General features: G+C 37.5%; 1 protein-coding gene across 4 annotated transcripts in view; it reads left to right on the top strand.

The window, feature by feature from the left end:
* KITLG (KIT ligand) overlaps positions 1–12926 on the top strand; it is an 88577-nt gene extending 75651 nt beyond the window's left edge. For all 4 annotated transcript variants that reach the window (XM_027107152.1, XM_027107154.1, XM_027107151.1 and 1 more), the window contains 2 exons: positions 748–824; positions 8555–12926. In XM_027107152.1, coding sequence (XP_026962953.1) covers positions 748–787 — 40 coding nt within the window. In that variant the 3' untranslated portion in view covers positions 788–824; positions 8555–12926. The remainder of the gene's footprint in view (positions 1–747; positions 825–8554) is intronic.
* The last annotated feature ends 277 nt before the right edge of the window (positions 12927–13203 follow it).

Here is a 13203-nt window from a genome sequence, read left to right as displayed (position 1 = left end):
TCACTGCTGTGGCCTCTCCCATTGCGGAGCACAGGCTCTGGACACGCAGGCTCAGTGGCCATGGCTCACAGGCCCAGCCACCCCGCGGCATGTGGGATCTTCCCGGACCAGGGCACGAACCCGTGTTCCCTGCATCGGCAGGCAGACGCTCAACCACTGTGCCACCAGGGAAGCCCTAAACCCCATTCTTAATATCACTTCCTAGTCAAGATACTTTCAGTTATTTTTCTCTTGCATACTTCATATATTTGACCTCACTCTGGCTTTCAGAGCCCTTAATTTTTCTCAACCTACTCAGTATTTTATTCAAAGCCAAATACAAAAATTGTTTTGTGAGACCTTGCTACTTATGGTAGCTGACGCTGATCACGTTTTTACCCTATCCCATACTGCTCCAGGACCAATGCTTTGATTTTACATTCAGTTATAGTTTTCATTTGGCATGTTATTTTCTCTTATGCTGTATGTGTACATATTCACAAATTAAGTGCATATAAGCATTTTCCGTATGTGTATCTGCATATGCGTAGAGAATTTTTTAACTACTTGGGGAGACTATGTGGAAGCAGATGAAGTCTTCCCTCTTCCCTACAGTAATATTATGAAGGTAAGCTTCCCACTCAATTTTGCAATCTTTTGCTACTGTATTTACAGAAAAATAAAAACTGCCCTTTACAATGCCCAGATCATGGTTACTTCAGAATCTCTGTCTAAATGCAAATAAGCATGTTTCTTATTCTTTTTCAGTATGTTGCAAGAAAAAGAGAGAGAGTTTCAAGAAGTGTAATTGTGGCTTGTATCAACACTGTTACTTTCGTACATTGGTAAGTATTAAGAATTCAAGCTAAAAGATGTAACAAGAACTATGCAGCATCCTAGACACCAAAATTTATTAAGTCTTCTATCAAGCTGGGGTCAGTATGTTAGCTGAAGCTGTTATGTAATTGTGCATTCTCAAGTTTTGAAAGGCAAGCAGTATTATTCCAGTGTAGTGGATTCATCTTGTATGGGAGATATACAAAGCATTAACAGTTGAGCGTTTCCTAATTTTTTTCTTTTTTGGCTGCGCCACTGGGACTTGGGGGATCTTAGTTCCCCAAACAGGAGTTGAACCCGTGCCTTCAGTGAAAGCATGGAGTCCTAACCACTGGGCCACCAGGGAATTTCTGAGTGTTTCCTATTTTTGAGGCCAGAAAATAAATTAGACAAGAGGCAAAATATTTTGGACTAAATAGGACTAAAATAAAATATTATTAATAGAAGAAGAATAAATAAAATCAATTTCAATTAGGTGTGATTAACATGATAGGAAAAGTATCTCATTTGTTAAATGCTGAAACAAATGAAAATCAAAAACATTGCCCTGCTATTTTAAGGAAAAGTAGAAAAGGTCAAAATCCCATACAGTAAAAAAGAAAAAAAAATCCCATACAGTAGGAGAGGGAAATTGTCAAGGTAGTGCCACCTGCCACATGACATAATACTTGTGCCTCATCACCGTCCAGAGCCCAGGACACACTGAATATAAACCGGGGACAGATAACCTGTTGTGATTGTGTGGGTCTGTGAAGGGCCTGGGGAGAAAGGAGACTAGGAAAACATGACCAGAGGGCACTGATGTTTATACCTCCTCTCCCCTCTCCTGTCTACTTTCTCAACTCCCAAGCTGCAGACGCGGTGCAGGGAGCACCCTGAATGGCACTAACCTGATCCAACGTCATGCATGCTCTTCCCATTTGTACTTCTGCCAACTCACTGTTACTTCTGTTCTGCTCATGAACCCCCATTTATTACAGTGGTGTATAAGTGTTCTTTCATCTTCCTAAATCTTCAGTTCTTCCCCTGCACTCCCTCGTGGTTAGAGGATCATTTACTCGCCCGATTATTACAGACATGGTCTCCGGTGAGCTTCACCTTTTCCTTACAGGTCACTGTCCTTCCAGCTTTCCCTTCTGTCCCAGATTCAGAGATTTCTGTCTAGATTGAACCTTCCCCAGGGAAACTGGGTCACAGAGCCTTTGTCTCCTCCAGGAACTCACTTTTATCAAACATCATTTTTCAACAACCCAAAATAACATCATATAATAATAGTAATTATGTCACATATGCCTCTAACACTTTAACCCTGCTATTACACAGACTTCATTTTTGCCTTGAATCATGCCCTTGATCACCACGTCTGGAGCACGAATAGCACCCTCTCTTCTGCTCCCATCCTAGCTGTCCTCTAGCCTCATGTTTCCTGTCAAACACTGTAAAGGAATAAACCCTTCACTTGACCCTTTTTATTTTCGGGTGCAGTATTCCCCAAGCTGAAATCATTGTTATTCCAAGAAACATGTCTTTGACCTCCAATCCCAGTACAAACCTACTGTTTTTTCCCCACTGCTGTTTCACTTCCCTTAAGCCAGACATCCACCAACTACACATTAAATGGTTAATTGAACCTTAAAGGCTCAAGTAATGTTCTCTGTGGTTTGCTTTTCAATGGCATCACTGGGATCCTGTTTTGGCACATAGGTGATGTGGTGTTTAATTGTGGCATTTGTCCTGTGACATTTGGGAAATGGATTATGATGGAAAAGCCCAGGGCACTTGTCTAGGAGAAAGAAAGATGGCATTTTAAAGCAGCTGTAGTCAAGCAACTTACACATGCTGGTCAGGGAATATACAAGGACAGGAAGTGAGTCTGTCTGGTTCTTGCTATATCTCCTCACAAGTACCTCACTTGTTGCCTAAGCACTGTAGGCGCTCAATAAATGTCTGTTGAAGTGACTGAGTGAATAAATAAACCCTAAATGAAAATCTTACCAAGTGGTAAGGAAGATAGCTCTGCTGAAGTGGCCTTTTTTTTAAGGTTCTTTTGTTTTGCAAGATGAATATGTTCTAGAGACCTGCTATACAACATAATGCTTAGAGTTAAAAAAACTACATTGTGCATTTAAAACTGTGTTCAGAGGGTAGATCTTGTGTTAAGTGTTCTTACTGCAATAAAATAAGATGTTTTAAAACAATCTTTTAAAAAGTGCAGTAAGGTTTATTTTTATCTTGTATGTGTATGTGTGTGTTTAATTTGCTGATTTTGGTCAGTAGGACAGCAGAGTATGTACAGCAAGGGGGAATACAGTCATATGGGAAATGGCTAAATTATTTTTCTTAAAATCTGAAATGTTACTCATATAATTAAACGAATGAAACTAGGTTAAAGAAGCCCCAAATTGTTTAGAAATAAACTCGTCACATACCATTGAGGAGCTGGTGTAAAATAGATGACCTTACTTCTCACCATTTCTGCAAAGCTCTCTCAAGGCTCAGCTCAGAACCACCACCTCCAAAAATCTAACTTCCCAAATGAAAGTAATCTCTCTTTTATGGCCCTCTAATTATATTTTGTATTACACTTCATACAATATTAATATGGTATTAGTTACCATTACTTACATAGACGTTACTTACTCACAGCCACTTACATAGACGTTTTGTGTCCTCTTCTAAACCATAAGCTCTTAGAGGACAGGATTGGTTTCTGAATATCATTTTGGAATCCCATTAAACTATATAGTTTACACTTTGCACATACAAGTGATGAATGTATCTGTTGAATAAATGAATGGAGAGATGGATGAATACCTCAGAGAACTGCAGTAACGTGAGAATAAAATTTATGGAGTAAAAACAAAAATAGACGTGTGTAGGTAGAAGTAAATAAGAATTCAAATACTGAGGGCAAGACAGATAAAAGGAGGAAAATAGAAGCAGCTCATTATCATGAATCTGCAAACCCCGAAGTCAAAATATATATGTATCATTTGTAACCATTTATTGAGTACCCATCGTATACAGAAAGCCTGTTCCTTGTATCAACAGAGGTTTGGTAAAACCTGCCAAGGAAATTTGAGTATAATTTGGGGAAAGGGATGTGGTGGAGGGAAAGGCTTGGGGGAACAGACTGTGACATGGTAGGAGAGGAAATATGCCAAGAAATAAGAAGAACAGTAGTAAAAGGTACCAAGATAGAAATGAAATATGGAGTTGTAATTATATATTTTAAAAATTGGATATAATTTGGATTATAGTCATTTTCTTGCTTCACAAAAAAAGGGGAAAATATAAGGAATGACTCAGGTTTGTGGCAAGGATTTCTCCCTGAAATAGAAGTTTCATGAACTAAAAGAAATTAAACCAGGACAAATATTGGAACACTAGAATAGAAAACATATGGAATAGTTCTCCAACCTATAATTGGAAAATGAAGAGGAGGATTTGATATTTTAAATACAAGGAAGGAATGTAGATAATGACCCAGAAACAAAAGAAGTTGCCTCTAAGAGAAAATATACAAAAGCTGTGTTTATTTGACATCAAACGTGAAATTATCTCTGCAAAAAGTTAAAAATGTATTTAGTCAACTAGCTAATGACAAGTGTACGTATGTGGCATCCCAGAAGAATTTTTCATTTATTGGGTTGCGTGTAGCACAGTTTAAGAGAAAGAAATAGAGTAGATCATAGCACAATTTTACTCTTCATTCTAACCACAAATGTGACACCAACAAGCTCTAGTACGTGCACTGTTGGATGCAAAGCTTAATATAACCCAGTTCTGTCCTCAAATTGCTTATGGCCTACAAAAGGAGATAAGACATATGCATAATAACCTATTTTAAAACAGACTAAAGGAGATTTTGGTTAAAAAACAACAAAAGAAGCTGACAAAGAAATGCAATAATGAGTCAAAGGCAAAGCCACTGCATATGGTTGTAGAGAATGTGCCCTGAACATAGCTCTAGATAATGACTGGTACAGATGGCATCCCATAGAATTGTACCACCCATATACAATTGTCTTATTTAACTGGGGAGAGAAATCATTCGGAGAAAGGCTTTATTGTAAGGGTGATGGAGGTGGCATTTGTATGGAACTGGATCTTGGATGATTGCTAAAATTTTACTGGCAATAGGGAAGTGGTAAATCCAGATACTGCAAATGGCATAAGTTAAATCAGGGAGCTGAAAGTACAGACTGTGTTCAAGAGTTTGTACAGCTGGACTCCAGTAGAAGTACACATAAAGGGTTAAAATGCTGAGAAAGGATGGGCATCAGTTTGAAACAAGGTCTGAATTCCAAGTACAGGGCTTACACTTTATTGAGTAATATAAGGAGTTGTTGGAGGGTTTAGAAAAGACATAATACAATCAAAGCAGAGGTTTAGGAAAGTAATCAGACGTTGGCGTGGCCAGATGGATGGGAGTGGTGACCTGGAATCAAGGAGTCCACTTAGGAGGCCAATCTTCAAAACAGGTGTGAGAGAATGACAACCTGAACTAGGGTCACAGCCATGGAGATAGGAAAGCATAGGCCATTTTGGAGTCACTGCAGTAAAAGAATAAGTCCTAGTTCCTGATGGGATGTGAGGCTTGACATCGCAGGCAGTAATCAGGGATGATTTGGAGCCTATGGGACTAACCAGATGGCAGTGCCAATAGAAAAAAATGGGAGAAGGAGCCGTTAGGAATTATTAACCAGTGGCCAAATATGCTTCACTGGAAATTCAGAGTACAGTAAGGGCTGCAAATAATAGATTGGGGATTGGGAAGTCATCCACGAAGAATTTTAATTGAGACCTTGGGAGAAGGACCGTGTAATCACGGAGAAGGCCCAGTTTGGTTGACGGTAAATAGCATGAGTTTGTAGATACTGAGATGGCGGTGTTTAGGGACTTATCCCAGCATGGTAAGTGTAGAAAGTAATTTTTTTTTTAATTTATTTATTTTTGGCTGCGTTGGGTCTTCGTTGTGGTGCACGGGCTTCTCATTGCAGTGGCTTCTCTTGTTGCAGAGCACAGGCTCTAGGCGTGTGGGCTTCAGTAGTTGTGGCACGCAGGCTCAGTAGTTGTGGCTTGTGGGCTCTAGAGCACAGGCTCAGTAGTTGTGGCACACGGGCTTAGTTGCTCCGCGGCCTGTGGGGTCTTCCCGGACCAAGGCTCGAACTCATGTTCCCTGCATTGGCAGGCAGATTCTTAACCCCTGGGCCACCAGGGAAACCCCTAGAAAGTAATTCTTATTATAATTAGGCTGGTGGAGAGATTCATAAAAGAAACACAACCTGGAAGTTTCCAGTAGATCTAAGACAGAAGAAAGTCGATCCTAGAATTGGAATAGGGATGAGGGCAAGTTATGCTGGGACATTTATTGCACAGGACTCAATAATGGTTGGTTACCAATGGCCAGATCTTTGACTCTTTACCACATATTTCCTAAGAATTTCTAGAATTTTGAAGGTTTTGGTTTGGAGCTCGCTCTGTGTAGATACATTGTGATGCAGAGGATTAGAAGGGATTAGACTTGGGTCTAATCTGCACCTTAATTAGCTGTAGGTTCCTGGATGAGTCAGTTGTCTTTTAAACCCTGATTCTTCAAATGTAATGGGAGGATAATAATACTCACCCTATTTATTTCGTGAGGTTGTTGCCAGAATCCATGGTATTATTATAAAAATGGTAGTTTCGTTCTATGGGAAACCATTTGTTGGTTTTTATGTTTGTTTTCTTTGCGAAATGATCCAAAGACATAATCAGAATAGATTTCCAATCTTGCTTCTCTACGCTTACGTTTAGAGTTTCAAGTTATTTGTAGCTTTTTCAAAAAATATATATATTTTTTGCTTTTTTGTGATTTCCTTCTGCTTTTCTAACCAAGTTTTATTTTTAAAATATCTGCTAGGTAATTTGCATTTCTGAAATTTGCTCTTAATGCCTGTTAATTTCTCCTCCAGTATTTAATTCTGCTTTCCTAAATACAGGTTTTCTATTTTTTAGAGTTCTCTCTTTGGTAAATTGTCATGTAATATGGTTTTTAGTATATTATTACATTTTATATATTTACATTTTCAATATATTACATTTAATGATTGCATACATTTCGTATATTACATTAGAGTAATATACATTTAGCATATTACTGGAAAAAAACACTGTACTTCTTATCACTCATACTATAAAGTTTTATATATAGCCTACGTAATGATCTCAAACATTTTAAAACCAGTGATCTCTGGTTCTGGGATTGATAAATAAGGACAAAATAGGAAAAGAGTAGGGAAGAAACTAAATGCAAAATACACATTTATTTAGGGGTTGTGATTGAAGATAGCATGCAAATGCTGCCTATAATTAAAAAAGAAAAAAAGATAAGGAAGTACAAATACTTCACCTGAAAGCTGAAAAATCTGAAAGCTGAGTCCAAAGCTCAGTGGTTTAACACCAGCACTGAAAAGCTAAAACAGAGTCTGGCTTTCATGCTTCAGCAAGTACAGTAAGCTGTGCTGAGGCCAAATGAACTTCCCCAGAGGCTTTGTCAGGAATGTGGTGCCAGGATTTCTATCTTTCTTCTTCTGGCTGACAGCACTGAAGGAGATCCTACTGCTGCTCTTTCCTCAGCTGGGAGAAGTGATTGCTAGAACCTGGCTAGGCAGTCAGGATACTGGCACTGATCTGTGGCTAGGAGGCTGTCATTTGTGGGTGGCCTCTGATCAGCCTCTCCGCCTGTCCCAGATATCTCTTGCATGCCACTCCATCAATCTCCACTTCTCCACTCTGAACACCGCCATTGTTCTTCAGACCCTCTCCCCTCACCACCTGTTTACAACCTCTTCAAAGGCTTGTTAGAGAAATTCAAGGCTACATAGATTGATAACACTCATCAGAAATGGAGATAATCTGTGCTGTGCTTGGGGGTATGAAAGCCACAGGGTATTCATTCATCCACTCTATGTTCAAGAAATATTTATTGAGTACAAGTGTCCCCCTCCAGTGCTATGCAAAAGTAGAGCATTCCAATGAAACCTGTCTTAAACCAAAATGGCCTAAAGCAAAGACGCAATCACCTTAGGATACATCTTGCTAATGCGATGCATAAAATAAATCTATGTAAAGCACAGATGCTCGTAGACACAATTCAAAGTTATGGTGGCTTTATGCTGAGAGGCTAAGTGTGGTTCCAGGGAAGAACTTGGCGGTGCCACTCTCACTGCTGGCGGTGCACACTGCCTCTGTAGGCTCACTGCAGAACAAACCCTGAATGCGACGGTCTCTTTTTGCCTTTTTTCATAAAAGCAAAAATCCTCTTTGGATTTCTTTCGTTTGTTGAAAACAGGTACTAAAGTAGGTGTTTTTTAAAAGCAAAGTGGTATAAAGGGAACTTTGAAAAGCAGGGGACACCCGTATCTATTTTGTACCAGGCACTGTTCTAGGTGTTGGAATACAGCAGTGAAAAAGATAAACAAAAGCTCTATGTTCCTCATGGGGCTTACATTCTAATGGGAAGAGACACTCAGTAAACAGTAAGATCATTTCAGATTATGTAAAATGTTACTAGGGAGATCAGCAAGTGACTGATCACTGCATCTAGGAAACATTTGTCAAGTCATTTTAGGCTGTGTAAGTGAAGCATGCATTGTAAATCTATTACTCATTCAAAGCCACATGAATTCAGCTACTGAGAATGAAAAGAAGGTAGAAAGCAGATATGCTATAATCTCTCTTTTTTCTTCTCTAGGCGGGTAACAGTTCATGTTTGCTTCATAAATGAAGCAGCTTTAAACAAATTCCTATTCTGTCTGGAGTGACAGACCGCATCTTTATCTGTTCTTGCTACCCATGACTATGTGGATGATTCAGAAATTGGAACAAAGTGTTTTACTGTGAAACTGGCACTGAATTAATCATCTGTAAAGAAGAACTTGCACCGAGCAGGACTCTATTTTAAGGACCTGGGGGATTTGTGGTCTCAATTAGAACTTGCAGCTGATGTTGGGAGAGAAAGCACGTGTCCCAGGCTGCACGTACCGTTTTGCATGCCTCCAGAAACGTCTAATTGTTGAAAAACCACATAGCTTTATTTTACAGTTACAACTTGCAGTTCATAGTTATCTTGGTCTCTGCAAGTAGATTTCAGCCTGGATAGTGGGGGTCATCATTTTTATCAAAGGGATCTAGAAAAAATTCAAAAAACAAAAACTCCATAGCATCAGCCACTGTTCATTTAGAAAGCAGTGGGAAAAGAGGGTGGGGGTAGGGGCAGGTCAGCCTTCTAGCTGCTGATCAAGGAATGATATGGGTCTGAGCTTTGTCTCTTTCTGACACAGAGTGTGCTCAACCGTATCCCACTAGACAAACGGACATGGTTGTCTGACTTTAGTCATGCAGGGGAGCCAGTACTGAATTACACAACAGTGATGCCTTTGCAGAGGAGAGACTCCGAAAGAGTCATCACACGAAGAAGCTGTGGACACTGCCCAGCAGAACAGTCTGCCGAGGGGGGCATCTGGCACCCCTGGTGAAGTCAGCCTTTGCCCTTGACCACTATGGCGTGTACAAATTGTGCTTGCAAATTATATTACAAAATGTTTATATTCTAAAACTATCACAGAGTTATGTAAAGGGACTTAGGAGAAATCACTGAATGTATGGAGGCCGCATTTTCAATTTCTGCTGTGGGAGAGAGTAAATATAAATTATGATATTTAGTATCTATGGTTAGATAACCACACACATGCTAATATGGGTGTTGAAAACTAGGTGACTTGGCTTTTACAAGAATGCAGGGGATCAGGAAACTTTAGTTATTTATAGTATAATCACCATTATCTGTTTAAAGGATCCATTTATTTAAAATCAGGCACTCTGTATTCATTAAGGTTTATGAATTAAAAATAAAAAGAAAGCTTTATGTAGTTACGCATGTCAGTTTGCTATTAAAATATGCGACAGCGTTTTTGTCATATTGAGTGAACTTGGCAGGAATTCCCAAGATGGACATTGCATTTTTAAACCAGAACTTGTAAGACATTAAGTGAATTTCCCTTGCCAATTTTTTTTATTTCAAAGGACCATCTGACTAAGGTCAAGGAATGATTTCTTTTGGTTTATTTTGATGAAGATTCTTTTAATATATCACAAACGTACACATACAGGAATCCAAAGCTTTCCATTCTAACTTGATCCTTGTGATAACATCATTGCCATGTCTATCACCATCACATGACTGTTTTCAATGCAGTGATAGAGAAGGGCATGAAAAACTGCTATCTTTCCTTTGTTTTCAAAAGTCCAAGAACTTCTAGTAGAGCTGGATTGTAGCTTATGTTCAAAGCTAATTCAAATACAACTCTAGTAAGTGGCCCTCGCTCTTTTTTATACCAAAGAGCTCAGATGATTTCTACGATCCCTCCTCTAAAGTGCTGTGGTTCCTCAAACACTAGTCATGTCTCTAAGATACAACCCAGATGCTTTGAGAAGTTGCATTAATTTATTCAGTCCCTCAAATACCCCATGGTACAACCAATTATATATAATAAAACCAGAGATCAATTTAATGGCTGAAAGGACCTGTCTCAGTGTGTGATGTTGATTGTTTTGAAGAAAATAGACATAGATTAACATGAGTATGTGTGTAGGTCATGTGTCAATTGAGAAGATTGATACTTCTCAATCTAATAGTTTGTTTCAGCAATGGTTTCAGTTTTTGTAAGTATGTAAAAATGCTGCTTAATGAGCTTTAGAGTATAATAGATGTACTTTTGTTCTCAAAGCTGGTAGCTGGGTTTTAACACACAAGGACATGGTCCTAATTGATAGGGTTAAATAAACAAATTCAGCAAGTTATGAAATCTGGCACGGGAGGCGAGGGGAGATGTATTCTGCCTAATTAAATGTATTGGTTCATTGAGAGTTGTGTGGATTACCAATTTTTAAAACACTAAAATTCAGTAAAATACACGAACAATAGAAAAATGTTGAACATTACTTTGGTTGGTAGTTGCTTGGGAATGAACTCTCATATCTACTTGGAGATTAAAAAATATATATACATGTATGTCTTTGCTTTATTTTATCCAATATGTGTTCTGAACATCCTTTATAAATCATGGAAAACTCACAACTGACATCTTAAACTGTGAAATCACCTTTTAAACTGGTACCATGTATCTGATAGTTCTCTTTTGTAATGTTTCAAAATTGTCTTTTAAAATGGTTTCAGAAGTCTGCAGATGCTAAATTATACTTTAGAGTAAAGTATAATTAAGCTTTGTACCTCTGTGGTAGAACCCAAATCTATAGAGAAACTGGCACTGATAAACGGTGCCTGCCCTGTGATATCAAAGCGTTGCTTGATTTTGTATTATAATCTGATGTGCTTACCACACAGCCACTTTCTAATGAGTCAGAAACAAGTTATTTTTTTCAATACTTTAACAGAACAAGTACCCTATTCTCTTTGAAAAGGATTAACTATGTGAAAAATGACAATGTATGATAAAGTATGTTCACAATGAAATATCTGCTTTTAGTAAGAATTAAAGTACTCCGGAGAAACTTTGTGGCATATTTTGGTATTCTAATTCAAATGAAGTTTTAAATTAATAGAAAACTCCACGCAGAATTCATGGATATTTCTTAATGTTTTTCTGAAGCTAGGTTCTGGTTTCAAAATGTAATTCCAGTATGGGGCTTTTAGCCATTCCCAACCTATTCTAATTTAACTAAGAAATATATTTTTCAAGAAGGCAGTTGGACATAGTGGGATGGATGTTAGGAAAAATTGTCAGGAGCTTCCACTCTGCCTTTAACAGGTATTGGTAAATCACTGCCCTTCTTTGGCTCTCAATTTTTATTTATCTATATGGTGAAGTCAAGTCATACCATAGGTATGAGAGAAACCTATTGATATGTGACTGACAAAGATGATAAAATAGAGCTGAAACTATCGCATATAAAATATCCAACTCTGATCTCTGTGAATAAGCAATTTGAACATAAAAAGCTATGGCTGTTCTTGTTTGTAATGTAAATAGGGTCCATTCGTAAAAGTGAAAATCAGTCTCCTGTAGGGTGAGTCGGATAACCACTTACACAAGAGATGGCTTTTTCCGTTGCTTAAATAAACATTTTTGGATCACCTCTGAAGAATGAAAACCAAGAGTACATTTTACCCAAGATGAGATGTGTGTAACATTTGGAAGTGTACCAAATCAAGCATTTAAATGCTCTCATTTTTCTTAAAAGCTAAGAGCAGAAAATGTAAGATGCTCATAAAGTTTTTAAGTGCAAAAAGATACTTTCGAATCCGTTTGGAGATGGGTAAACCATAAATTATATTTCAGGATTGGAAAGTGGGATAAGAATTTTAGAGAAAGCCAGCTTGTTTTGAAACAGTATTATTCTGAAATTGGCATTAAAATATAAACATTCAGATTGAAATTCCAACCAGTTCATTTGTGGTGTTTGATCACACAGTTTATGGTGTTGCTGGAAATGCCTTTGTAAAGATAAAATAATGGTACTTTCATTTCCTAACAAGATACTGTTTTAGAAATAATCCATATTAAAATGGATATTCTTGATCCTAAAATGTTTCTTAAGCATCGTACATGTATTTATAACCGCCGTCTCCAATTACATCTTATGTTGTTTTTTAAAGTAAAATTGTTTAAACTAAAAAAAACATAGTATTTTCAGTTACTTGATTTCTGAGCTATGACTCACTAAATAAAAATTTCCAATCAAAATACCCTATTCTCCTATATTCTAAGGATTAATGTGTGATTATAGTGTCCACTTGCCACTATTTTTTAAATCAATGGACTTACAGTATTCAGACATTTAGATGGATGCACAGATATATTGCTAGTTCAGTCATAGATTGGAGTTTGCATATTGTAATGTAAATGTATGTCAACATTATTCTATAGTTTTATTATGACTGAAGTTAAATAAAAAAGGTTGTAAAATGTGATGTGTATGTACTGTATGTGTACTTTTTAAAATAGGTTTATGTCCTGACCCTTTTTTATACAGGTTTGAATTTGAAATTACATTATATATACACATACTTTATTGTTCTAAATAAAGAATTTTATGCACTCAAATTTGCCCTGTCATTATCTTAAAGTTATCACACATGTTCATAACATGGTTGAGCATTTAAGGTAAACTCAAAGTTTTCTATGGAAAACATCATTAATCTAGATTTTATTCTAATATGCACAAAAGGAGATAAATCATTTTATTCCAATAAATATGTATTGGTTAAGTAATCAAGGAAGATAGGTAAAGTAATCAAAGAAGGTAAAATTGAATTAATACACTGTTGGATCTCAAGGGGTTTCTAACTTAGTTGGGGAGAAGATAGGAAAACCACTGTCA

The sequence above is a fragment of the Aethalodelphis obliquidens genome, unplaced genomic scaffold (assembly GCF_003676395.1).
Source record: "Aethalodelphis obliquidens isolate GAN/ISIS:26980383/991018 unplaced genomic scaffold, ASM367639v1 scaffold8, whole genome shotgun sequence".
Classification (NCBI taxonomy): Eukaryota; Metazoa; Chordata; class Mammalia; order Artiodactyla; family Delphinidae; genus Aethalodelphis; species Aethalodelphis obliquidens.
Note: the sequence above shows the minus strand (reverse complement) of the source record. Positions and strands in the feature narration are given on the sequence as shown.